The sequence below is a fragment of the Myotis myotis genome, unplaced genomic scaffold (assembly GCF_014108235.1).
Source record: "Myotis myotis isolate mMyoMyo1 unplaced genomic scaffold, mMyoMyo1.p scaffold_m19_p_55, whole genome shotgun sequence".
In the NCBI taxonomy this organism is placed as follows: domain Eukaryota; kingdom Metazoa; phylum Chordata; class Mammalia; order Chiroptera; family Vespertilionidae; genus Myotis; species Myotis myotis.
Window position 1 is genome coordinate 615,099 of NW_023416363.1, and position 26,661 is coordinate 641,759.

A 26,661-nucleotide genomic window follows, 5' to 3' on the forward strand; every position below is an offset into this window, starting at 1 on the left:
CGGGAAGAGTGATGACCACACGGGAAGAACCCCAGACGAGCTTGCATTCAGGGAGTTTACCTCTAAGCCTGTTCAGGCGTCTTCCCCGGGTGTAATAATCGTCTGCCTCCAACTTGGGCGTCTGTGTGAGAGCATATTTAAAGTCCAGCCGAGTTGCCCGGGTGTGGGTCAGTGGTTAAGCGTAGACCCATGCACAAAGAGGTCGCCAGCCTAGCCAGTGTGGCTCAGTGGTTGAGCGTCAATCTATGAACCAGGAGGTCAGGGTTCAATTCCTGGTCAGGGCACAGGCCCAGGTTGCGGGCTCAATACCCAGTGGGGGACGTATAGGAGGCAGGCGATCCATGGTTCTCTCTCATCATTGATGTTTCTATCTCGCTCTCCTTCGGTGAAATCAGTAAAAAAAAGAAAAAGGGGTCACCGGTTTGATTCCCCATCAGGGCACATACATGCCCAGGGTTGTGGGCTCAGACCCGGCAGGGGGCATGTAGGAGACAGCCGGTGGGTGTTTCTCTCTCTCCCTTCCTCTCTCTCTAAAAAACTAAAAATAAAATTAAAGCCTGGCCAGCATGGCTCAGTGGTTGAGTGTCAGCCTATGAACTAGGAGTTCACGATTCGAATCCTAGCCAGGGCACGTGCCTGGGTTGCGGGCTCCATCCCCAGTAGGGGGCATGCAGGAAGCCGCCAATCAATGACTCTCATCATGGGTACGTGTATCTCTCTCCCTCTCCCTTCCTCTCTAAAATCAACAAAAATATATTTTTAAAAATTAAAGTCCCGCTGAGCCAGGTGGAGCTCAGGTCTCCGAGCAAGTGGGGTTTGGTGACACTGGTCATAGAGCTCAGTCGCTGTGTGTGTGTGGGGGTGGCCCTGCCTAGGTCTTGGAGGGCGGCCCCTGCACCCGGGTGAAGGGCCCTCCGCACCTGCCCTGAATCTGCCTTCTGGTGTTTGCCTGGGGCTCCAACAGCAGCCAACCTGATGGGGGACGGGTGGAGAGTCACGTTGCCATGGTGATGCTGGGACATCCTCAACAAAGCCAGTGGCGTGGACCCTTTGGCCCGTCCAGGGTGCCAGTTTGGGCGGGACTCATCCTGTTACTGAACAGGGACCGGCACCGAGCAGGTCGGCCTCACCCCAACCTGTAGGGCATGGGCTCTTGATTTTGTAGGAAAGACTTCACCACGTGCGTTACATGAGAGACACACTGATCCGTGGCCTCCCGCAAGCACCCCGGAATGTGCCGGCTATTGAACCTGCAACGCAGGGAATCGAATCTGCAACCCTGGGGTATGCTGGCCGACACTCTAACCCCTAAGGCACACCAGCCATGGCCAAGTGCATTTCTTAAAAATATATTTATTGATTTTAGCGAAGGGAGGGATAGAAACATCAATGATGAGAATCATTGATCACACGCCCCACACTGGGAATCGAACCCACAACCCAGGCATGTGCCCCGACAGGAAATCGGACCACTGAGCCACGCCAGACGGGACAGGGGCATTTTTAATATGCTGATGCACCAACATGGGTGTATAGGGGAGTTTTGGATTATTCTTTGGCCTGTTTCATCTTCGGTCTGTCTGGCTTCATGGGAGTTTTTGTTACTGGCTCCCCAACTTCGTCCGTCCGTGGGTTTAGCTGCCACAAGTGACATGAATTGGGTCTTTGTTCTCTGCTTTCCCAGGCCAGGGTGAGTTAAGCTGTGTATTTCCTAGTAAGAGATTCGGGTGTAAGCCATTTGCTCTCAAATGCCCTTGCGTAGGGAGGATAAGGTCTTGCAGTTCACAGGCAGGCTGCAAACTGCCCAAACTGTTGAGCCTTAATTTTCTTGTCTCAGTTTCCCCATTCTACTTGCCCGGGAATTTCCCCAGCTTCTCGCTATCCCGCCCTAATGCCATCATGTTAGCCAAAACCTCACCTGGCAAACCAGCACCAGCAGCCCATGGCCACAGCCTCCGTCCTGGGACTGTCCTCTCCCCACATTCTGTTCTAGAAGCCACACAGCAGCTCCTGGCCCCAGGACACTTTTTTTGGGTTCCCTCAGCTTGTCATGGGTGCCTGCCCCTCCCTGGTCCTCTCTGCCTCTCCCAGTGACACCCCTTCAACAGCCGAGCCAAGATGGCCTCTCGTCATGAGTCCCTGCACTCACTGCCCTGTGAAGAGTCATTCTCTCCCTTTCTGTGTCCTCTGTGCCTCGATGTCAGGGAGGATTCGAACCCTCCACCCCACTCTGGACGTTTGAAATCAGGGCTGCATTTGTGCTTGTTAAAGACATACCAGTATACCAAAAGGGCTCAGGGCTTCATTGATACTGACAACGATAGTGTTTCTTGCCTTTTATAGTTCAGCTACAGAGGTAAAATGCTTATTTTTTCACTGGTATGTGACATGCCTGGACCCCATGTCAGCAGGGCAAGCGTCAGTCTGTTTTCTCACAGTAAACAAATCAGTTTGGTGACAGGTATGAATAAACGGGCACGTCTCCACATTACTTAAGCAGGGGCAGGGCTGAAACTCAGTGCTCTGTTTGATACCTTGTCTTGTAAGACTGAACTGGTTCACGAGGGCAGACATCATTTTGCTCTGTAGATGCCCGTGAGGGGGACCTTCCTCATCTCTGCTGTCGCAGTCTGCTCTGGCTGCTGTAGCAGTACCCCAGCTGGGGTGGCTTACACACAGGAATTTCCCACATTTCTAGAGGCTGGGCCGTCCAAGATCCAGGTGCTGGCAGTTTCAGTCCAGGCGTGTGGATGGATGAGCGCTCCCTTCCTTGCTTGCGGACAGCCATCGCTCCGCTGTCCTCACATGGTTTGGAGAGGAAGCTCTGCTCTCTCATCCCTTCTAATAAGGACAGTAATCCCTTCATCAGGTTCCAGCCTCTGACCTCCCCTAACCCTGTTTACCTCTCAAAGGCCCATCACGGAGGGGGCCGGGCTTAAACCTGTGAATTTTGGGGGATGCAAACATTCGTCCACAACGTCACCTAAGGAAGCAAAGTGACTCTTTGCGACTCTAGTATATGAAGGGCTTAGTCTTCATGGTGACCAGACAAAATGTCGGTTTTATAAAATAAAACAAATTAGTGGCAGTTGTGAAGATTAACATCAGAAAAACAATACTGGGACTAGTGGGAAAATTTTCAATGGAATACCACCCACCCTTAGGGAACATACATCTTCCCAAGGAGCCCCAACTGGACATCCCTCAAGGCCCCTCCCCCAGCACCGGCCCAGTTCATTCCTGAACCTTCTCAGAGGCAATGGGAATGAAGCCATTCCACTGGGTCCAGGACTCCCGATTAGCTCTGGGAAAGGGGAAGGCAGGCCCATGAAGATGTTTTCTCCGTGCGTATGCAAATGACCACTGCAAATACTGGGATCCAGGCAGGCTGGGAAGTGGACTCTGCTCCAGGGGACACAGCTCTGTCCAGGTTCCTCGGCTGCTCAGAAAGGGCACAGTAGCTCCTGACGTTTTCTCGACATCCGTGGTACATGAAGTAATTTCTCTGTGGTGGTTCTGCTGCATGAAGTTGGACTCACATCCATAAGGCTCCTCTCAGGTATGAATCCTTTTATGCTGAGCAAGGCTGCAGAGGCAGCTGAAGACTTTCCCACAGTGGCCACACTCGTAAGTCCTTTCTCTGGTGTGAACTACCTAGTGTTGAACAAGTGTGGATTTTTCACTAAAAGCTTTCCCACACTGACGGCACTTGTAGGGCTTTTCTTGTGTGTGCACTCTCTGGTGACAAATCCGGTGAGAGTTGGTGCTGAAGGCCCTCAGGCATTCACTGCACTCAAAAGGCCTTTCTCCAGTGTGAATCCTGCAGTGCTGAATCAGGCTGGAATTGCGGCTGAAGGTTTTCCTACATTTGCTGCACTCGTATGGCTTTTGCCTGGTGTGTACTTTCTGGTGCTGAGTGAGGATGGTGCTAGTGCTGAAGGCCTTCCCACATTTGCTGCACCCCAAGGGCCACTATCCAGTGTGAACTTTCTGATGTCTCAGGAGGTGGGATCTTCGGCTGAAGCCTACTTCACATTCACTACATTCATAGGGACGCTCTCCACTGTGAACTCTCTGGTGCTGAGCAAGATTGGAGTTTTTGTTAAAAGCTCTTCCACATTCACTACATTCATAAGGCCGCTCTCCACTGTGAACTCTCTGGTGCTGAGCAAGGTTGGAGTTTTTGTTAAAAGTTCTTCCACACTCACTGCATTCAAAAGGCCTTTCTCCAGTGTGAATCCTCCGGTGCTGAACCAGGCTGGAACTGCGGCTGAAGGTTTTCCCACATTTGCTGCACTCATATGGCCTTTGCCTGGCGTGTGTTCTCTGGTGCTGAATGAAGGTGGTGCCAGTGCTAAAGGTTTTCCCACACGCAATGCACCCAAAGGGCCACTCTCCAGTGTGAACTTTCTGATGTCGAAGGAGGTGGGAGCTTTGCCTGAAGTCTCTTCCACATTCACTACATTCAAAAGGCCGCTCTCCAGTGTGAACTCTCTGGTGCTTAACAAGGTCAAAGTTGTTGTTGAAAGCTTTTCCACACTCACTGCACTCAAAAGGCCGTTCTCCGGTATGAACTTTCTCATGCTGAGTGAGGTGTGACCTGTTATTAAAGACTTTCCCACATGCACCGCACTCATGAGGCCTTTCTCCTGTGTGAATTCTCTGGTGATGAACAAGTGTGCGTTTGCGGCTGAAGGTTTTCCCACAGTCACTATTCTCATAGTGTTTTATTCCAGTGTGAAATTTCTGGTGCTCCCTCAGCTTCGATGGGTAACTACAGGCCTTCCCACACTCTTTACACACCCGAGATGTTTCTCCAGTGTGGAATTTTTGGTCATTAGCAAGGGCTGATTTCTCCTCTAAGGAATCTACAACTGTTGGACATCTAAATGGTGTCACTTCAGAGTGAGTTCTCATGTGGTTGAGGAGCTTCTTTGTGGTATGGACTCCTGGGGATCGCCCAAGGTGGGAACTGTGTGGGAAGGCCTCCCTGCACTCTGTCCTCCTGCGTGACTTCCCACTGCTGTGGCTGGCCGGGCGCTGGCGGAGGGCATGGCTGTCTGAGACATCCTTCCAACCTTCCCTGCACATGAAGGGCTTTTCTGATAGGGAGACTACAGCACTCTTCACAGATGCATCCCTGTCCTTGTCCCACCTGCAGGACTTCTCTCCACTGCGCTCCTCCTGGCGCTGGGGAAGGTTTGCATTGAGCCAAAACCTCCTTGCACATGCTCCACACGTGTGGGGGGTCTCCTCAGGATGCGTTCCTTGTTGCTCATCGAGGTGCAAAATGTCTTTCATAAATGGGCCACACATGTCACAGGCAGCAGTCTTCTCAGTGTAAGGATGTGTATTGGGGATCCTGACCTGGGAGACCCCTTCTACAGAAACGTTCTGCTTGGAACAGACCTCCTCGTCTTCCACTTCATGCCAACAACCTAAAAACAGAGAAATTTCTCGTTAACTGAATGTTCAATGTGGTGCAAAGGGTGACTTCATGAGAAATGTGTAACTGACACACATAGGAAGGGGACCAAGGGATCGTTGACAGAATTAAGACTGAAGGGCCCACTGTGTAGAATGGCACCCAGCCACGCCACAGAATGAAGGAGGCCTCACCAGAGGCAAGGACAGAGACGGGGGAAAGGACACGAATAAACATTCCTTGAAGAGAAAAATGTGTGCAGACACACGCAAATGAAAGATGCTCAACCTTATTAGTCGTGAGAGAAATGCAAATCCAAACCACAAGGAGATACCACTTCACACACACTGGGATGGCTATAAGGAAAAAAAACAAGTGTTATTGAGGAAACAGAGAAACTGGGACACTCGGGCACGGCAGTGGGAATGTAAAATGGTGCCACCATTTTGGAAAACAATTGGGAAGTTCTATTCCTATGTGTCTACCGAAGAGAAATGGAAACATATCTACACAAAAACTCCTCTGCGAATGTTCACAGCAGCATTTTTCACAGCAGCCACTGTTTCATAGAAACAAGCCACATGCCCATCAACTGGATAAACAAGTTTTATACAATGGAATATTCTTCATACATGAAAAGGAATGAATGCTGTCTATGCTACAACATGGATGGACCTCTGAAACATAAGCTAAATGAAAGCTAGTCACATATTGTGTGACTCCATTTAAATGAAATGTCTAGAATAAGCAAGTCTGTAGAGTCAAGAAGTAGATTAGAGGTTGCCCAGGACTTGGGGAAAAGGGATGAGGGAGGATAGGGCATGACTGCTAATGGGTACAAAGTCTCCCTATAGGTGATGAAAATATTCTAAAATTGGATTGTGATCGTCAGACACCTATATAAATATATCCTTTAAATGGGTGAACTTATGGTGTCTCTTAATAAAGCTGTTTTGAAAAATCGTCTTATGGAAGAGGGACAGAACCAGGGCACGGCCCCACACCGGGTCAGGCTCAGTGGGGTCCATTAGGCAGCCTGGAGGTGCCTGATCCCCAACCTCTGCTCCCACAGGATCCTAGGCCACTGCTATGAGGACCACTCATGAGGCTGCCCAGGAAGAGACAGAGGCGTGCACACAGCCAGGGCCCAGCTCCTGCAACATGAAACCTGGGGAGGAAGCAGCATCCATGGTTGGGCTTTGGGACAAACAGAGCTTTCCATGGGGAAAGGCACAGGGCGGAAGCTGGTCGCCATGGCGCGGCCGGCACCAGGGTCTTACCAAGTGAGGCCATGAGCTCGAAGATCTCCAGCATCACGTCGCGGTACAGGCGCCTCCGAGCCTCATCCAGGAGCCCCCACTCCTCCTTGGAGAAGAATACGGCCAGGTCCTCGAAGGTCACTGGGCTCTGCAATGAGGAGACGGCGGAGCCAGGGGGCCAAAGGGCCGGCTGGGAAACAGACACACAAATGCTCCAGTGGACACAGCCAGGCCCTTGACCTGGGACTCAGATGACCTCTCCCACTGTCCTCTCCTCCTGTGACCCCCTCAGTCCATCCTCCCCGCACCCTCTCCTCCTCCTCAGGCCCCCACTTCAGAGGAGGTAACCGGCCCCGGCACCACTGGTGTCCCCTACCCCTTGCAGTCACCATATTCAGGCCAATCCAACCGAGAGCAACAAAAGGCAGGCTGCCCCTCCCGCCACGGGCCCATTTCCTTTATGTCCCCCAGGTACGAGAGCATTGGGGCTCTCCTTTCTTCCTCAAGCCTCGAGCACCAGGGCCCCTTGGCTCACATCCCCTTACCTTGTACAGGGACCATACATTCCACACTCTCCTCCCCGCCACCCCTTGTCCACACCTCAGGCGTCTCCCTGGAGTCCCCATATTCTGTTATGCACACAGCTGACGTGAGAAAGACCACCAGGACCCAGTACTGACCTGGCCTGCCCAGACCTCCAAAACCCCCGCGGCCAGAGACAGCCACCACCCCCTAGTGCAGCGGTTCTCAACCTGTGGATTGCGACCCCTTTGGCGGTCGAACCACCCTTTCACAGGGGTCGCCTAAGACCATCCTGCATATCAGATATTTACATGACGATTCATAACAGTAGCGACATGACAGTTATGAGGTAGCAACGAAAATAATTTTATGGTTGGGGGTCACCACAACATGAGGAACTGTATTTAAAGGGCCAGAAGGTTGAGAACCACTGCGCCTAGTGAATGCTTTCGCTCCATGCTCAGTTGCTTCAACCTTCTGCTCCGTGGAACCCTGAGTCGATCTCAAACACTCCTCCCTTGCACACGCCCTCACCAGTCAGACCTGTCCTCACACACTCTCTCTTTTTACTAAAAAAATATTGTGCCCTAGCTAGTTTAGCTCAGAGGATAGAGCATCGGCCTGCAGGCTGAAGGGTCCCAGGTTCGATTCCAGTCAAGGGCACATGCCCGGGTTGCGGGCTCCATCCCCAATAGGAGGCATGCAGGAGGCAGCCGATCAATGATTCTCTCTCATCATTGATGTTTCTATCTCTCTCTCCCCCCCTCTCTTCCTCTCTGAAATCAATAAAAATATTTTTTTTTAATAAAAAAAATTGTTAATCTTCACCTGAGGTATTTTTCCCACTGGTTTTTAGAGATTGGGAAGGAGAGGAGGTCGGGAGGGGGAGAAGCATGAGAGAGACACACACCGATTGGCCGCCTTCTGCACATTCCCCCCCCCCCAACCGGGGCAGGGGGTTCGAACCTGCAACCCCAGGTGCGTATTCTTGACCGGGAATCGAACCCGCGACCCTCTGGGGCACGGGCCAACGCGCTAACCTCTGAGCCACACCGGCCAGGGCTGTCCTCACTCTTCTTAACACACAAATCCCGGACCCACTGGTCCCCACCCTGCTGAGCTAGAGACGTCACCTGCCCTAACCCCAGGCCCCAGCCCTCCTGCCCCTCTCGCTTGCACGCTTCATGCTGCTACCCCAGGTGGCTCGGTCCCCGCCCTGACCCCAACCCCCAGCTGCACGTGACCCAGGGGCTCCGGGACCGTGAGGGTGGGGATCCCCGCTCACCTGCCCAGAGTCCATCCGCGACGCTGCCGGCCAGGTCGGACCCTGCGGGTCCAACCGGACCCCGCACACCACCGGGTGGACGACCGCGCGCGAACGGTCGGTCGGTCGCACTCGGGGCCTCGGTCTCCCGGTATCAACGGAACTGAGAACCCGGGACCTTCCTCCCTCCGAGGCCGTGGGACCCATCGCGTCGGTTCCGGGAAACCGAAGGCGGCACCGTTCGCGGGGGTGGGACTGTCTGTAGAGTCGCGGCGAAGGTCCGACACTCCCCAGCCCGTCTCCTTCGCTCCAGCGGCCGCCGGTGCGGGGCTCCCCGTGCGAAACAAATACCCGCAGCAGCTACGGAAACCCCGCCCCGCGCCCTGCGCTCCCGCCTTGGAAACGCCCCTCGGCGCCTGATTGGCTCCAGGCTCGCCGCCAACAACAACTCTTTTTTTTCAGCCAATCACGGTGCCGCTTGGTCGTTGCCTAGGTGATCGGGGAGCACGCCCTGGCGTCGCTGCTGAATGGACCCGAACTACGACGCCTCCAAGCCGCTCGCTCTGCGTCCCTAAGAGCCGGCCAATGAGCAATCAGGAGGGGGGCGTTTCTGGGAGGTCCCTAGCCAATGACGGTGCAGGGATGGGGCGGGACTTCCCTGCAGCGACTGTTTCTTCCGCGTCGGGTCCTGAGGTTCACACGGGGGTTAGGGACCCAGTTGCCAGGCTGAGCGCCGCGCCCAGGGGGCTCCCCGCGCCCAAGGAAACGGGAGCTGGGGAGGCACGAGGGTCCGGAGGTCCCGCCTCTGCCCGGACGCCCGTGACTGCAGGGGAGTCCGGCCTCCCCCCGCCCGGGTTCCCCTGGCCGCCAGGGGGCGGCCCCTCGGGCCCGAGGGGTGGCGTCGGCTTTGCGGAACCCGAGACCGAGGCCCTTGGTTCCGGGGTCGGGACCCCGACTGCGGGCGGGCGTGGCGCGTGAGCCGAGCGACTAGGCAGCGGCGAGGAAGGGTCTCCGGGCCCCGCCCGGCCGGACTCCCAGCCCCGTGTCCCCAGGGCCCTCCTGAGCCCCCGTCCCCGGCGTTCAGGACGGTCCTGGAGGGTAAGATGCGGAGGGTGCACCAGGCCGACCTGGGGGCATTCGGGAAGTTCCGTCGGTACCTGCAACCGGACAACCACGGGGTCCGGGCTGCCTGTCCCCGGAGCTGCCTGTCATTCCGGAAAGATTGACAACCTCCTGGCGGAAACAGTCCAGTCCCGGAGGCACCCCGCCCCCGTCCCTGTTGCCTGTGATCTGGTCCCTCCGTGGGCGCCCTATCTGTGAGCCTCCCCCCGCCCCGCCCCCACTCCACTCACATATGATTCAACCCTGGCTGCTTAATTCCTGGTAAAGGGTCAGATCTGTAACCTGCAATGGGTATTCCGTGCCTAATCCCCCAGGCCTGTCATTCCTACTTCCCCAGTGATCTATTTTTTTAAAGTATATATTTTATTGATTTTTTCAGAGAGGAAGGGAGAGGGATAGAGAGTTAGAAACATCGATCAGCTGCCCCCTGCACACCTCCTACTGGGGATGTGCCCGCAACCAAGGTACATGCCCTTGACTGGAATCGAATCTGGGACCCTCCAGTCCGCAGGCCTATGCTCTATCCACTGAGCCAAACCAGTTAGGGCAACCCACCCACTTTTTGCAGCGTTTCCACGGGGCTGCCTCTGGTGCTGGTGGAGGCTGGGACTGAACCAGGAGCCTTCATATATGAGCCTTTATTCCAGTCCTGCTAGCAGTTATGGGAGAGCAGCAGGTCATCCACGAAAACCTACTCTGCTTCTCTCCATAAGCCAGCCGCCTATATGGGGTAGAAGGACAAAGAGTACGTGGGAAAGTAGGCAAGGTATAATCATGACAGGTCACAAGTCATGTGGGGGGGTGGGGGGCCAGGGGGATGGCTGTCACAGAGCATAGGCGCCTCCAGGCACCCCGGGTGCCCAAGGACCAGATTACAGGCAGTCAGGGCCGCATGTTGTAAAGAGCAGGTGCCTCCGAGACCACGTTGTTTCAGCCACGAGGTGGTCAATCTTTCCATAATGACAGGCAGTTCTCGGGGCAGGAAGATGGACTGCATTCCGACATGAGCTCCCATGTCCCAGGGCGTACAACTCCCAGGCAGGTTAGAATGTGCTTTCTCTAATCAGAACAGCACCATCACTGTTAACAGAGCAGGATTCATATTTCTTATCATTGTAGATCAGCGGTTCTCAACCTGTGGGTCGCGACCCCTTTGGGGGTCAAATGACCCTTTCACAGGGGTTGCCTAAGACCATCGGAAAACACATATATAATTACATACTGTTTTTGTGATTAATCGCTATGCTTTAATTATGTTCAATTTGTAACAGTGAAATTGGGGGTCACCACAACATGAGGAACTGTATTAAAGGGTCACGGCATTAGGAAGGTTGAGAACCACTGTTGTATATGGTCCCCAGTACTCTTTGTCTGCCCCTAACACCTCTCCTGTGTCCCCACTGCATGAACGGCTTCAGCCAGGAGTGAGTCCCTGGGCGCAGCCCCAGAGAGCCTGCCCAGGGACTACTGCACAGGACCGGGCATGCCTGAAAGAGGGCCTTCTGCAAAGAGCTTGTCTGCAAATGGGATTCTTCCAGGCCTCAGTGCCGGGGACAGGGGTGCCAAACTACAGAGAGTCAGAGACACCAGGGCCCCAAATCCCCAGAGGGAACAAGTGCCCCCAGCCTGGAAAGGACAACTTCCCATGTTTCAGGATGTGAGCTGCACAGGGAACGCACTAGTGTCACTGGAGAGGGGCTGGGACCCAGGAGGGTCTGCCCCAGCACAGTCTGAATGTGCGGGTTCTTGACTTCGTGCAGGAAACTTCACGATACGAGTCCAAGTGATTTTGAGAGTTCATTTGTTAAAGACTAGAGGCCAGTGCACAAAAATCTGTGCAATGGGGGGAGGGGTCCCTCAGCTCAGCCTGCACCCTCACGCAGTCCGGGAGCCCTTGCAGGATGTCTGGGAGCTCCGGAGCAGGCCTAAGCCTGCAGTCGAACATCCTCAGCGCTGCCGCAGAGGTGGGAGAGGTTCCCGCCACCTCGTGAGCTGGCCAGCTGTCAGCCCGGCTTCTGGCAGAGCAATGCTCCCCCTGTGGGAGCGCACTGACCACCAGGGAACAGCTCCTGCATTGAGCATCTGCCCCCTGGTGGTCAGTGCATGTCATAGCGACCGGTGGATCCGCTGTTTGGTCGATTTGCATATTACCCTTTTATTATATAGGATAGGATGGGAACAGTGAAATAAAAAGTGCTTAAGCTAAAGGAGGCAGGCCCGGCCGGTGTGGCTCAGTTGGGGGTCAACCCCATGAACCAGGAGATCACAGTTCAATTCCAGTCAGGGCACATGACTGGGTTTTGGGCTCAAGCCCCAGTAGGGGGCGTGCAGGAGGCAGCCAATTGATGATTCTCTCTCATCATTGATTTTTCTATTTCCCTCTACCTTCCAAAGTCAATAAAAACATTAAACCCAGGCAGTGTAGTTCAGTGGTTGGACGTCGACCTATGAACCAGGAGGTCACAGTTCGATTCCTGATCAGGACACATGCCCGGTTTGTGGGCTTGATTCCCAATGTGGGGTGTGCAGGAGGCAGTTGATCAATGATTCTCATCATTAATGTTTCTATCTCTCCTCACTTCTCTGAAATCAATAAAAAATATTTAAAAAAAACATATTAAGAGAAAAAAAAGATAAAAGAGGCAAGATCATAGCAACAGGAGTGAGCCTGGCAGAGCGCTGCCTTGGCCCTTGGGGAAGTCACAGAGGCAGAAGTGAGCCCGCTGGGCTGCGTGGACGCAGGAAGCAAGTTACAGCGGCAGAAGGAGAGCCCTTCAGGGGTGTAGCCCGGACAAGCTGCCACTGCCTGCTGCTCCCTGGTTGCAAGCCTTGTTGGAGCCCTGAGAGCTTAGGAGAAAGAGAACAAAGATGGGCCCTGCGGAAAAGAATTGGGGGAAGGTGTGGGCATGCTCTAAGGAGAGCATGCTCTGGCTTCCTTTATCTGAGGTTTTTAAATTTGTTTTCTAAAGGTGGGAATTTTAGGGAAGATGTGAGGGGAGGATCTTTTCTTTTTATGGGTGCCCTGACCCAGAATCCAACCGGTGACCTTTGGGTGCACAGGACACAGTTCAACCAGCTGAGGCACACCAGCCAGGGCAGGGCAAGGTCTTTCTGTTGTTTTTAATCCTCACCTGAGGATATTTCTCCACTGATTTTCAGAGATGGTAGAAGAGAGGGAGAGAAACATTGATGTGTAGCTTAGTTTCCTCCTGTCTGTGCCATGGCTGGAGCTCCCTGCCAGGCTCAATCCTGTTGCTGTGATCTTGCCTCTTCTACCTTTTTTTCCCTTTTCATATGTTTTTTAAAATATATTTTTATTGATTTCAGAGATGGGAGAGGGAGAGATAGAAACGACAACCTTAGTACGTGCCCTTGGAATCGAACCCTGGACCTTTCGTTGTGCAGGCTGACACTAACCACTGAGCTCTATCCCCAATGGGCGGTGTGCAGGAGGCAGTTGATCAATCCTGGCCAGGGTGGGCAGGTGAGGATTTTTTTTTTTTTTGGGGGGGGGAGCATTTTATTTTATTTTTTAAATGTATTTTTATTGATTTCAGAGAGGAAGGGAGCAGGAGAGAGAGAGAAACATCAATGAGGAGAATCATTGATCAGCTGCCTCCTGCACGCCCCCTGCTGGGGATTGAGCCCACAACCCGGGCATTTGCTCTGACTGGGGAATCTGGAACAAAACCTTGACCTCGTGGTTCATAGGTGGACGCTCAACCACGGACCCACACCAGCCAGGCAGACCTTAGGGTCTGTTCTCTGGCTGTGAATCGCTCGGCCTTGGTTAAGTGTCTCAGTTTCCCCACTTTCCAAGGAATTTTCCCAGTTTCTTACTAATCCGCCTCATTCAGAGCCTCGCAGCCTGGAGCCCGCCCAGGAGTGAGCCAGGGGAAGCAGCCCTGGGCCCCCGCTCCGCTTCCTAGCGTCCCACGCGGTGACGCTTGGCCGTTGCCATGGATACCTTGGGCTGCAAGCACTCGGAACTACCTTTCCCAGAAGGCTCTGCGCGTGAGCCCCTCCCGCACGGGGCCAATGAGCGCTGGCCGGGGCTGGACTTCCGGCCTCCGAGACTGTCACTGGGCTCTGGGCTGTTGGGCCGTCCCCGGTGCTGGGGGCCCGAGCGCGGCTGGCCCGGCCGGTTCTCCGGGAGGTTCTGGGGGCCGGAGGCGTGGGGCCCGGCCCGATCCACGCGCGCCCCCGGCCACGCCCCCGCCCCGCAGCCGCGGTCGCTCGGGTGCAGCGTGGGCAGCCCCCAGGGGCCTCGGGGCGGCGCCGACCCGCGCGCTCTCCGGCCTCCGCGGCGCCGCAGGGTTGGTGCGTGGCGGTCCGCGCCCTGGACGCACCGGGGGACTGAGGCCAGGAGCGGGGGTCCGGCTGGGCCGCCGCCAGCGCCGGTTCCGATGGCCGCGGCGACGCAGGTGAGTAGGGGGACCCCCTCCTCCTCCTCCTCCTCCTCCTCCTCCTCCTCCTCGGACCCGAGCCCCAGCGGGAAGGGTCTCCCCTCCCGGATGCGCCCCGGGCGCGGTGCCAGGCCAGCGGAGCGCGCGCGGGCGGGGTCCCCACCTCTGGCGGCCGATGGGGGAGGGGGTCCCCCACGTGGGAAAGCTGGGGTGGGAGGCACTTCCGGACCAGAGCTGCGCCGCGTGGAGCTCCCTGGGGAGAGGATGGCCGGTCAGGCCAAGAGTGGACCATGGCGAGGGCGCGGGAGCTGCGGGAGGTTTGGAGATGCTTTAGGTCAGAAATTTTAAATATGTGTGTGTGTATGTATAAATTGATTTCAGAGAGGAAGGGAGAGAGAGACAAAAACATCAATGATGAGAGCGAATCATTGATCAGCTGCCTCCTGCAGGCCCTACACTGGGGATGAGCCTGCAACCCGGGCCTGTGCCGGGACCGGGACATAGGTGGACGCTCCACCCTGAGCCACCTGGTCTGTTAGGTGTAACCTGTCTCGCCGTTTCCGCGTGGAGGGTAGTTGGGGGGTGGGAGGTGGGGGGCGGGGAGGTGGTGGGGTAAGGGGTGCAGGGAGCAGGCGATGATGGCAGGCGGACCAGACTGGAGATGGAAAATCAGTTGCATTCCCAGCACAGAGGCCCATTATCTAGTTCCAGGTATGTGAGGGGGGCGGTGTCCTGAGGGACGGACCTTCACAGGTTTCCTAGTCTGAGCACCGGAAGAATGGAGCTGCTGGACACAAAATCCGGAATTTGCAGGGACATCTGGCTTCAGGGGGCAATCAGCAGGGGTCTGCCCCACCTTGGAGCCAGTCCTGGTGTCCTGAGCCCAGGCAGGCAGTCAGGTCGGGGAGGGTCACCACCTCCCAGAGACGGGCAGTCAGTGCTCCAAGGAGAGGAGGAGGCCCGCAGTGCCCACGGCTCTCAGGAAGTCTGGCAGGTGGCAGCCGAGTGAGAAGGACATAGAAAGGCCATGGCCCTGCCACCGTGGCTCAGTGGTTTGAGCATCAACCTATGACCCAGGAGGTCATGGTTTGATTCCCATCAGGGCACATGCCCATATTGTGGGCTTCATCCCCAGTGCAGGGCATACAGGAGGCAGCCGATCCATGATCCTCATCATTGATGTTTCTCTCTCTCCCTCTCTTCCTCTCTGAAATCAATAAAAATATATTTTTAAAAAAGATGAAGGGGCATGGCTAGGAGGGGAGGAACTGGCTCCTGTCTGCCCGCCGGAGTGGAGACTGAGGGGACCAGCCAGTCCTTCGGGCAGTTTCAGTGAGGCCGTGCGGTGGGACAACTAGGAATTAATCCTACGGCTGCTTATGGCGAGAGCAGTGGGAGCACATCTGGGGAGGCGCAGCTGGAGCACCAGCTGTGGGATGGCCTGGGCCTGCCCGTGGGGTGGCAGCCAGTGGGCGGCCGGGGTGGCTCTGGCTGCCTTGTCTGGAGTGGCCAGCGGGCAGGCGAGGAGGCATCTAAGGTGTCCCAGGGGTGGGGAACGCCCGGCCCGCGGGCCACAGAAGGCCGTGAAGTCATTTGATCTGGCCCTGCCAAGGCCCGAGGGGTGAGTTAATGAAATGTTTGACCAAATAGCGCAGGCTACTTTTTTTTTTTTTTTAAATGTATTTCTTTATTGGTTTCAGAGAGGAAGGGAGGAGAGGGAGATAGAAACATCAATGATGAGAGAAAATCATTGATCGGCTGCCTCCTGCACGCCCCCTACTGGGGATTGAGCCCGCAACCCAGGCATGTGCCCTTGGCCGGAATCGAACCTGGGATCCTTCAGTCTGCAGGCTGACACTCTATCCTCTGAGCCAAGCCGGCTCGGGCAAGCAGGCTACTTTTTGATAATTTTATGGCCTGTGAATGACATTATACACATCCTAATGGCCCTTGGCAGAAAAAAGGGTCCCACCCCTGACCAGACAAAGAGGGGCCCACATGGGTGAGGGGGGCTGCACCTGCAGAGCCCTGGGGAGGGGGAGGGGGGATGTCTGCGGGCCCTTGGGGGAAGTGGCCGTTGGGACAGGGAGTCCTGGGTCACAGGGCCGTAACGTAGGCCATACCGGTCTCCCCCCGCCCACTGTCGCAGGCGCTGATGGTCTTTGAGGATGTGGCCGTGTACTTCTCCCGGGAAGAGTGGGGGCTCTTGGACTCGGCGCAGAGGGCCTTGTACCGCCAGGTGATGCTGGAGAACTTCGCCCACGTGGCCTCGCTGGGTAAGGCCCTGGGTCCCCCTGGGAAAGCTCGTCGTTGCCAGGCTGGTCTGCCAGCACGAACCCCCTCTCCTCCCAGGGGCCTCGGAGCAGCCCCACTCCCCTGGCCGTGGCACCTCAGGGCCTGGGCTCCGCGCCCTTCCTCTGGCCCTGCCGACGCGGTCCTCCCCACGGGCACAGGAAGCTGTCCCTGGGAGCCCTGACGTGGACAGTCCTGTGGGGCCGCTGGCTGGCATGAGCTGGAGCCGGCCCCTCACTCGCTCGCCTGCCCCTCGCAGGACTCTCTGCCTCCCGACCTCGGATAGTCCTCCAGCTCGAGCGGGGTGAGGAGCCCTGGGTTCTCAGGGGGCTGGATGTGGCCCTGGCCAGGGACGCCCAGAGGAGGCCCAGCCCTGGTGAGTGGGGCCCCCAGGGGCCGGCCGGGGGGGGGGTCCCTCTTCCCCACACTCTGCTGCCTCCCCCCTCACTCCCTCCTGTTCTCCTTCCACCAGGAGCCTCTCCTGGAGGCTCCAGCCTTGGCTGCCCTCAAAGGGGGAGCTCCGAGGGCACCCAGGCCGCGGTGAGAGCTCAGAATCCCACCCCAGCCAGCGTGTTGGCCTCACACCTTCCCTGTCTCCCCTCGTGGCCTCCTCTGCGGCCGGCCCTTCACTTTCCCTCCCGCGCTCCTTGTTTCTCGAGCACTTGCAGTGGCCAGGCCGCTTCTCGGGGCCACCAGGGACCCTGCCTTGGCCGGGACATTCCTGGTGCTGCCGGCCTGGCGTTGGCTGTGCTGGAGGAGGGGAGGCAGCAAACAGGGTCCTTGATCAAACTCTCGGCTCAGGCAGCCACCAGTCGGGGGCGCTGCCGACAGGATGGCTGAGTTCTCTGCAGCTTCCAGCCCCAGACCTGGGGCGCCCCTTGCCCACCTGTCCGCCAGCCCGGGTCCCCTCCTCCTGGTCAGGTGACCCAGGCACCCACTGCTTCTGGTCCCTCAGGTTCGCAGCGCCTGGCAGAGGACAGAGCTGGTTCTGGGGAAGCAGCGTGGCCCTTCCCGGAAAGGCGCCCCCTGACACCTCCCGGGGTCCCCCGCACCCCTGCCGCCTGTGAGCCCGGAGATCGCCTGGAGGGGCGTCGGGGCAGCTCCTCGTCTGGGGAGAGAAAGCCCACGGGGGTCTCCGTGATCTACTGGGAGCGGCTCCTGCTGGGCCCGGGCAGCGGGGAGGCGGGTGTGAGCCTGCGGCTGACGCCCCAGCTGCGGGCGCCCGCGGGCAGCGCACCTACAGGGGCTGCTCTCACCGACCTGGCCCAGCCGGGCGCACAGCCGCAGGAGCCCCCTGGGAGGACCTTCCAGAGCGTCCCCGGCCTCGGGGCCGGCCACCCCGCGGGGCAGCTAGGCCTGGGGGCAGCTTGGCACGAGCCTCGGACGCTCCTCGCCGCCGCCGCCGCCGCCGCCGGCCGGGAGCCCCCGCCCTGGGCGGAGCTGGGCGAGGCCCTGCACGCGGCGGGCCCCGGCCTCCTGCCCGGAGAGAAGACCTTCGAGTGCCGGGCCTGCAGCAAAGTCTTCGTCAAGAGCTCGGACCTGCTCAAGCACCTGCGCACGCACACGGGCGAGCGGCCCTACGAGTGCGCGCAGTGCGGCAAGGCCTTCAGCCAGACCTCGCACCTGACGCAGCACCAGCGCATCCACAGCGGCGAGACGCCCTACGCCTGCCCGGCCTGCGGCAAGGCCTTCCGCCACAGCTCCTCGCTCGTGCGGCACCAGCGCATCCACACGGCCGAGAAGGCCTTCCGCTGCGGCGAGTGCGGCAAGGCCTTCAGCCACGGCTCCAACCTCAGCCAGCACCGCAAGATCCACGCGGGCGGCCGGCCCTACGCCTGTGCGCGCTGCGGCCGGCGCTTCTGCCGCAACTCGCACCTCATCCAGCACGAGCGCACGCACACGGGCGAGAAGCCGTACGCCTGCGCGCTGTGTGGGGCCGCCTTCAGCCAGGGCTCCTCGCTCTTCAAGCACCAGCGCGTGCACACGGGCGAGAAGCCCTTCAGCTGCGCGCAGTGCGGCCGCGCCTTCAGCCACAGCTCCAACCTCACGCAGCACCAGCTGCTGCACACGGGCGAGCGGCCCTTCCGCTGCGCCGACTGCGGCAAGGCCTTCGCCAAGGGCGCCGTGCTGCTCAGCCACCGGCGCATCCACACGGGCGAGAAGCCCTTCGTGTGCGCGCAGTGCGGCCGCGCCTTCCGCGAGCGCCCGGCTCTGTTCCACCACCAGCGGATCCACACCGGGGAGAAGCCCGCGCGGCGGCGCCGTGGGGCTCCCGGGGACCGGCCCGCCCTCGCCGCAGGCCCGGCAACCGGGCCGGCGTCCAAGCAGGCAGAGGCCTGAGGCCCAGCTCCGCCCGTGCAGCCCCTCCCACGGCCAACGGGGGTCCCCCTGGGGAAGCCTGTGCGTGCGCTCGGGTTCCAGCCTCAGTGGTGACGGGATTGGCACTGCGCCGCCTCCATCCCAGAGACCGCTCTGCAGAACGGAGAGGAGGCGGGCACTTCGGTGGGGCCGGGGCATGGCGGTCAGAACCGGGGGCAGGCCGCATGGTGGCGCCCCTTGTCCCGGGTTATGCCTGGACCCAGGGGAGTGGGAGTGCTGCGATGGGGGTGGAGGCAGTGCATCCCTGGCTGCCAAGGGGACCCACCCCCACCCCCCATGGTCCACAGACAGGCTGAAGCTCTACCTGTGGCCTCTCACAGGGACCTAGGTTGAAACCAAGTCCCTGCAGCTCTGGGGGGGGGAGGGGGGGGCGACACGCCCTGGTGCCGGTCTGCGGGCTGTTACCACCCACGTGGTCTGTCGGGAGCCGCTCCGGACCGGGTGGGAGGGCGGCTGAAGCTGTGCCAGATTGACCATCTGTGTCTGTTCCGAGTACAACTGCTACCCTTTTCCCTCAGTAAAAAGACAATTAACTTTCCTGGGAGTGAGGCTGAAGGTCGACACGGGCCCTGGTGTGCTAAGGGCCCACCCCCCCTGCCTGCCTCAGTGTCCCCACCGCGTGGGGGTGTCACACTGAGGGGGGGGACCTCAGGAGGGCGCCACACACGGGCAGAGACCCATCCTGTCTCCTCCTGTCAGGGCAGTGAGGACGTAAAGGCTCCTGGAAGCTGGACTTTGGTAACAGGCCAGGCCAGTGCTGAGGCCGGGATGCGAACCTGCAGCAGGGCAGACGGGAGGAGCATGGCTGGGAGCCATCGCTCTGTCTCCCCTCAGACTTCCACCTCCTGTGGGCTGGCCCCCCGCCCCCCCCCCCCCCTCACAGCCAGCAGACCAGAGCGTGGGGGTGGAAGTGAGCTGTCTGGATGCTGGGCCCGGCTGAGCACCCCCTCTCTGTGCCCCCAACTCGCACCCCCTCTCTGTGCCCCCAACTCGCACCCCCTCTCTGTGCCCCCAACTCGCACCCCCTCTCTGTGCCCCCAACTCGCACCCCCTCTCTGTGCCCCCAACTCGCACCCCCTCTCTGTGCCCCCAACTCGCACCCCCTCTCTGTGCCCCCAACTCGCACCCCCTCTCTGTGCCCCCAACTCGCACCCCCTCTCTGTGCCCCCAACTCGCACCCCCCCCCCTCTCTGTGCCCCAACTCGCACCCCTCTCTGTGCCCCCAACTCGCACCCCTCTCTGTGCCCCCAACTCGCACCCCCTCTCTGTGCCCCCAACTCGCACCCCCTCTCTGTGCCCCCAACTCGCACCCCCTCTCTGTGCCCCCAACTCGCACCCCCTCTCTGTGCCCCCAACTCGCACCCCCTCTCTGTGCCGTAGTTTCCCCAGGTCATGAGGTGCCCCCTCCTGCCAGGCTGCCTACCTTGCTCTTAACCCCAAACAGCCGGTGACGGTAAAAGTGTCCCTGGTCTTTCTGGGTCAAGGTGGTGAACTGAACCCAACTCAGAAGCCTACAGAGACCACACAGGAGAGTGTTTAAGACAAACCCTGAGGATGAGGATGGAGAAGGAGCCCATAGCAAGGGCATTCTGCACCTAAGTGGGAACGGTGAGAGTCGTTTCTGGGGGATCCCCACTCCCTAAGCCCCCACACAACAGCCCCATCTAATGATGCTGCTGGGAAGAGCTGACAAGCCCAGCCATGCACCGCTCAGAGCTCCCCTCCAGTCGGTGATGAAGAAAGACCACAGCTCTTTATCTCGAGCTGGCAGCCAGGGGTTCCTCGGCCTCAGAAGAAACCAGACAAACAGGTAGATGCATTTTGGGATTGAATAGGTTATGTTCCAGCCACTTGATGTGTGGAAGCAAAATTGGCCTCAACCCGGTCAGATTTTAAAAACGAGTACATTGCCTACTGAGATAAACTAAAAATAAAGGTCAGCTTACTAGTTCTGGCCCCCAAAGTAAGTGAGAGGCTGAGCACGTCCCATAAGCCTGGACAACCCCCCCATCCTTCACCTTGCAGTACAGTTCTTCTATCTGAAGGTGTGTCAGACTCGGGATGTAAATCATGGGGCAGTTTCCTCCTCGGTAAACGTGCCCACCAGGGGAGGGCGCCCCGCGGAGGTCGAGGGAGGGACCAGCACCCTCCTCGCTGGAGAAAGCCACGGGTCAGGAGGGCCGTCCTAGCCGGACCCCGCTTCCTTGTGCGACCACCCGGAGACGAGTCTCTGCCAAGCTATTACACAACCCGGGCCTCCGCGCAGGGCGGGACGACGCTCCCGCTGTTGCCTTAGAAACTGCTTCTGGCGCGCGGACGCTGGAACGCCGTTACCAAGGCGACGACTCGGCGACCAAAAAAACGAGCTTCTTGCAGCGCGCTGGGGGTGGGGCCTGCGCAGTGTGCCAACTCTGATTGGTCGAAAAGGCAGGTCTCTCACCTCGCTTAACCAATAGGACCCCGGTCCGCTTTGCACATGCGCAGGATTTTAACGGCCCGAGCAGTTGGTGAGTCCTAAGACCCGGATGCAAAAAGGACGGCCGCCAGTGAGGGAGAGGAGTCCCGCGAACTGAGCTGCTCTGCAGACTCCTCTCCCCGAGGACGGGAGCAGTTCTCAGCGTGAGAGGCCTCTGACAATGAGCCTCCGCCGGCGGACGCCGCGCCTGTCCTTGCTTACGGAGGCTCATGGGAAATGTAGTCCATAGGGAGGGTGGTGCCTAGGGAGCAGGGGCCTGATTGGCCACAGCGACGTCACCAGGGCAACGAACGGAGGGGCGGGGCGGGGCGTCGCGGTGCCGTTGACCCGGAAGCGGCCTCCGGCGCCGGCGCGGTGGCGGCGGTGAGCGCGGTGGGGCTGGGCAGCGCGCGGTTTCCCCACCTCCCGGAACCCGGCCCCTCCTCCCTGCGCTCGGGGGCCGCCGACGACCTCCCCCGCCTCCCCCGCCTCCTCCGGGAAGGCCTCCTCCCTCCTCCCATTTGCGGGAGACGAGCCCCGGAGGCTGGTCCCGGGTCGGGCAGCCCCCCAGGTGGGCGAGTTTCTCAGTGTCCGGCTCGCGGCTCCGCGCTGCCCGGGGCTCCGTTCCCACGCTCCGTCCAGGCTGCGCGCGGCACGCTCAGCGCGCTGTGGTCGGCGAGCACGGAGCCCCCAAGTCCAGCCTCGACCCCGGGCGCCGCCGGGGCCCCCCATAGCCCACCCCGCAGGACGCCCACCTCCGCCCACGGGCCCTTCCCCTCCGACCCCACCCCACCCGGTCCCGCTTCTCGCGGCTGCACCGCCTGACCCGGGACCGACCTCTCCCCCGCTCCCTGTCCCCAAAGGCTGGCTGTTTCCTGGACGCTGGACTGGGCAACCTGCTCCAAGCTCGTGGCCCGAGGTCGGCGCCCTGACCCTCCGTCTCTGCAGGTCCCGCTCGGCGGCTCCAGGAAGGCCCCCGGCGCGACCATGCCGTCCCCGCTGGGCGCCCCGCGCCCGCCCTCCGTGCGCCCCGCGCCCGCCCCGGAGGACCCCGAGGCCGCGCGCCTGCGCTTCCGGGGGTTCCGCTACCGAGAGGTGGCGGGTCCCCGGGAGGCCCTGGCCCAGCTCCGCGGGCTGTGCCGCCAGTGGCTGCGGCCCGAGGCGCACTCCAAGGAGCAGATGCTGGAGCTGCTGGTGCTGGAGCAGTTCCTGGGCGCGCTGCCCCCCGAGATCCAGGCCTGGGTGCAGGGCCAGGGGCCGGGCAGCCCCGAGGAGGCCGCAGCCCTGGTGGAGGGGCTCCAGCGGGACCCCGGGCAGCTGCTGGGCTGGGTGAGTGCGGCCGGCCGTCCTCGTGGAGGGACAGACGGACAGAGGGAGACGGGAGCCCCCGGTGACAGGCCTCCCCCCCTCAGATCACAGCCCAGGTCCTGAAGCAGCCGGTGCCCCCGGCGGCACAGAAGGCAGAGGACTCCCTGGCCAGTCTCCACTCCCCAGAGAGAGGGCAGCCCCTCGGGGCAGCCGCTGGGGAGGGGCCGGAGGGTGCCCAGCTCGGAGGCTGCCCTGTGAAGAGGGAGCCTGAGGCTGAGGCGCAGGAGATGGGTGAGCGTGGGGGCTCCTGGCGGGAGTGTGGGCAGCCATCGCCGGGTGGGGACCCCGAGGGGCTGCAGAGCCGGCCCGAGAGGCGCGAGGATGGCTGTGAGCCCTGTGCCTGCTGGCGGAGGAGGGCGGCAGCTGCAGCTCGGGGCCGCCCTGACCCCCATCGGCCTCACTTCCTAGCCTCCGCCAGCCCCCCAAATCCGGTCCAGTCCCAAGAGGGGCTAGTTGGACCTGGGGAACCGGACGCGGCCTCCTTCCACCCGCCCAGGATGCAGGTGAGCGGCCCCAGGTTTTCCAGGCTCCTTGGCCAGCCATGGTGGGCTCTCTGCTGCCCAGATTGGACTCGGGGTCAGATCTCCCTGCAGGACAGCGGGATAGAGGGACAGACGGGTGGTCTCTGCAGTTGGGGGGGTTTAGAAACGGGGCTCGGAGTGAGGGGAAGCGTTGGGGGCTGGCCTCCTCACCGAGCAGTCAGTGGGGGGTTGCGCCCCCGGGGATTTGCACCCTGGTGTGCAGGGGGGAGGGACACGATGACCAGCGTGGAGAGAAGCCTGAGCACCTCGCAGCAGCCCTGCCTCCCAGCCCCTCGGAGGCCAGTGAGAGGTTCCCCCTGGGAACTGCCCGCAGCCCCTCCCTCCGCCGGGTGTGGGGGCTCCGCGGGCCCTGCTGCCTGGAGTGTTTGCTCTGAGTGTGGACAGCAGGCCCTGTCCGCTCCCCCCCCCCCCAACTTGCTCCTCAGCCGCTCCCCTCCACGTGCCAGTGGAAGGACCAGCTCAGATGAGCTTGGAAGCTCCCTCCGCACCTGATGGCGCCCTAGGAAAGCAAGGGGGTGGCAGAGGCAGAGTTCAAGTCCTCACCTCCAGCCAGCACCGTCCTGGCTGTGGCTCCCTGTGGCTGCGGCCTGCCCTGTCACCACTGATTTTCCCAGCCCAGCAAAGCCCCTCCCAGTGATGGGACTCTGGGAGCTGATGAGGGGACACCCCATGGGCTAGGAGGGGGGACCCCAAGGGCCAGGAGTGCGTCTGGGGGTGGGGGGAGCCCCAAAGCGCTCCCCTGTGCACACAGAGGACACAGCCCATTGCCCCGCCCATGCACAGCACCTGCACCTGCATCACTGCCCCCCGGGGTGCGGCTGCACCTTCTGTCTGAGCCCCCCTCAGCCAGGCACCCACATCTGGTTGCCGTGACCCTGCACAGCTGTCCCAAGGAGGGTCTCCAGGGGGAGAGAAGAGGTGTCTGGAGGCCCCGGAGGCCCCTGGTCTTCTGCCCTGGACACACTGCTCAAGCCACAGGGCGGGGCGGGCTGGCCTGTCCCTGCCTTCCCACAGCCCAGGGGTCCTGAGCTCGGTCTGTCCGGCCAGAAGTGGGGTGGGGCCGCTCCCTCCCTGCCCGGCTTCCCCAGCCCTCACACCCCATCTCGGAGTCATCTGAGGCTGTGATGGGGCGGGGGGCGGATGGAGGCCTCGCAGTGATGGCCAACTCCGGGCAGGAGGAGTGGGGGCTGCTGGACCCGTCGCAGAAGGAGCTGTATTGGGACGCGATGCTGGAGAAGTACGGCTCCGTGGTCTCCCAGGGTGAGGACGGCGCCCCGCCCCCGCCTGCACCCTGCGCGTCCCCCCCCCCTGCCTGCACCCCGCCTCCCTGCGCGCCCCCCCAGCTGCCAGCACCCTGCGCGCCCCCACCCCCAGCTGCCTGCACCCGCCTCCCTGCGCCCGCCGCTGCCTGCACCCCACCTTCTCCCTCCTTCCTGTGGGGCGCCCAGGCCCCACCCCGCCCCTTGGTGAGCTGGGCTCTCACCCGCCCCCATCAGGGTTACCGCCTCCCCTGCCGGACCCGCGGGCCGAGTTGGAGCCGGGGTTGGAGCCGGGGTCGCCGAGCGCGGGGGCCGAGGGCCCGGGCAGCCTCCGCACGGGTGAGCGCAGCCCCGCCCATAAGACGCGGGCACCCGACCCGGGCGGGTGGCGGCTGGGGTGGCGCACACGCGGGGGCCCAGGGGGAAGGGGAACCGACGTCCCAGCGCCGGGCCACCGGGCCCGCCCGTCCTTCCCAGGAGCTGAGCGCGAGGGCCCGTCGGGGTCCGCCGCGTCGGTGCCGCCGCCCCCGGAGCCGGACGCCGCACGCAGCAAGCCCTACACCTGCGAGCAGTGCGGCCGCGGCTTCGACTGGAAGTCGGTGTTCGTCATCCACCACCGCGCGCACCAGGGCGGCCCGGGCGCCCCGAGGCCGCTGCAGGGACCCCGGGAGCCGGGCGCCCCGCGCCACCCCCGGCGCGCGCCCCCGGGCGCCCGGAGCTACACGTGCGCCGAGTGCGGGCGCGGCTTCAGCTGGAAGTCGCAGCTCGTGATCCACCGCAAGAGCCACGCCGCCCGCCAGCGCCACGTGTGCGGGGACTGCGGCCGCGGCTTCGACTGGAAATCCCAGCTGGTCATCCACCGGCGGGGCCACCGGCCCGGGGACCCCTGAGCGGGAGGCGGCGGCCCCCCCTCGGGCCTCGGGTCTCGGGGCCTGGACGCAGGCTGCTGGCTGCCGCCTGGAGGACCTGGGGCAGCCGAGGGCGCAGGAGCGGGGCGAGTCCCCGGGAAGATCCCTCCCGAAAGCCACCGGCGCCGGGAAGCCCGCTTCCCCTCCCCCGACCTGGGGCCTGGGTCGCCAGGGTGACCTCCCGGCTCCCTTCTCCCCACGTGGGACTGACGGAGGCTGACGGCGCTCCTGCCCCGGGACCTGCCAGCCCCGGTGCGATGCTCAGAAACCTCCTCCCTCCGCCCCGAGCGGCCGGTCTCCCCTGGAAGACGCAGGAGCCCGGGAGGCAGGGCCGCTGTTGCCCGGGAGGGAGCCGCACGCTCTCCGCGGCTGTGGGTTTGCAATGAACCCCGCTTTCCCCGTCGGGAGGTTCCTGGCCGCGACGCTGGCCTCTGGCTTCTGCCGGTCAGACGGTCAGCGGTCAGCGGCTCCTCCTCCCGTCTGGCAGCTGGGGCCCCAGAGCCCCGAACCCGGAAGGAGGCTCCGCGCTCCGGCCTCGCTGCCCCGGCCCCTCCCGCCTTGCTGTCCTTGGGCTCCTGGGTCCCAGCTTGAGCAGACGCCGAGGGGACTTACTGTTTGTTAAAATTGACTTTAAAGAGAAGGGGAAGGAGAGACAGACATCAAGTTGCCGTTCCACTGACGTGTGCGTTCACCGGCTGGGTGCCATGCGCTGGCGGGAGATCAAATCCAAACCTCCAACCAGCCGAGCTTCGGTCAGAGCAGGGACTTCTTTCTTTTCTCGGTGACACGCTCATTTATTGTTTATCTCATGTTATAGAACATATTAGATCTTGTTGTTTAAGCTCTAAAGTCTTTTTTTTGTCTGAAGTTTTACATTTGTCTCCTTTTTCTCCAATTGAACCCCCTCCCCCCAGCCATTCCCACCCGGGCAAGCCCCCGCCGCCCCGTGTCTGTGTCCATCGGTTCTGCTGGTGTGCCTGCACACAAGCCCTGTGGTTGCTCTCTAACCCCCTCCCCTGCCATTTGTCTCTGGGTCTATTCTTGGTCATCAGTTCATGTTGATCATTATACCCCACACATGGGTGAGATCATGTGTGTTTATCTTCCTCCGACTGGCTTATTTTGCTGAGCATCGTGCTGTCCAGGTCCAGCAGGGCCTCCTTTAAGCACGAGTAGGAAGGGGCCTCTGAGGACAAGTCCCTTCGCCCAGCACAGCTGCAGGTCGGGTCTGTGCCCCCATAGCCCATGCAGTTGGTCAGCGGAGAGCAGGGGAGCAAAGGGCCAGCGGCCTGCTGCCCATGGAGGCACAGCTGGGTTCCCCGCAGGCATCCGACATTCTCAGTGCAATTATAGTTTCAACAAGCGTGGGGGCTCCAGACAACACACGTTTGTTTCCTCGTGACTGTGAAACAGTTTCACTGAGTTAAATCCAGGTGTCATCAGGGCAGGCCACTCCTGGA

The 26,661-nt window shown here is 60.7% G+C and overlaps 3 protein-coding genes across 7 annotated transcripts; 2 read left to right on the plus strand and 1 right to left on the minus strand.

The window, feature by feature from the left end:
• Positions 1-3,041: 3,041 nt before the first annotated feature.
• ZNF132 (zinc finger protein 132) lies at positions 3,042-8,838 on the minus strand. The gene is given in 3 exon segments (XM_036311413.1): positions 3,042-5,438; positions 6,706-6,874; positions 8,492-8,838. Coding segments are annotated over 3 exon segments (2,238 nt in total). The 5' UTR covers positions 8,678-8,838; the 3' UTR covers positions 3,042-3,555.
• Positions 8,839-13,488: 4,650 nt separating this feature from the next.
• Positions 13,489-19,207, plus strand: LOC118657419 (zinc finger protein 324A-like). 2 transcript variants are annotated; one of them, XM_036311419.1, is made up of 4 exons: positions 13,502-14,016; positions 16,148-16,274; positions 16,550-16,666; positions 17,246-19,207. In XM_036311419.1, the coding sequence occupies exons 1-4, from the start codon at positions 13,552-13,554 to the stop codon at positions 18,628-18,630; spliced, it is 2,094 nt and encodes a 697-aa protein (XP_036167312.1). In that variant the 5' UTR covers positions 13,502-13,551; the 3' UTR covers positions 18,631-19,207. The 2 variants fall into 2 exon arrangements, with proteins under 2 accessions (XP_036167313.1, XP_036167312.1); XM_036311420.1 differs by lacking the exon at positions 16,550-16,666 and having other exon boundaries at positions 13,489-14,016.
• An 818-nt stretch (positions 19,208-20,025) lies between these two features.
• On the plus strand, positions 20,026-26,068 carry ZNF446 (zinc finger protein 446). Of its 4 annotated transcripts, none has more exons than XM_036311443.1 (7): positions 20,026-21,508; positions 22,073-22,453; positions 22,537-22,723; positions 22,901-22,995; positions 24,210-24,294; positions 24,531-24,632; positions 24,771-26,068. In XM_036311443.1, exons 2-7 carry the CDS (start codon positions 22,112-22,114, stop codon positions 25,181-25,183), a joined length of 1,224 nt encoding a protein of 407 aa, XP_036167336.1. In that variant the 5' UTR covers positions 20,026-21,508; positions 22,073-22,111; the 3' UTR covers positions 25,184-26,068. The 4 variants fall into 4 exon arrangements, with proteins under 4 accessions (XP_036167336.1, XP_036167334.1, XP_036167333.1 ...); XM_036311441.1 differs by having other exon boundaries at positions 20,027-21,508; positions 21,988-22,453; XM_036311440.1 differs by lacking the exon at positions 20,026-21,508 and adding an exon at positions 21,516-21,695 and having other exon boundaries at positions 21,988-22,453.
• Positions 26,069-26,661: the final 593 nt, after the last annotated feature.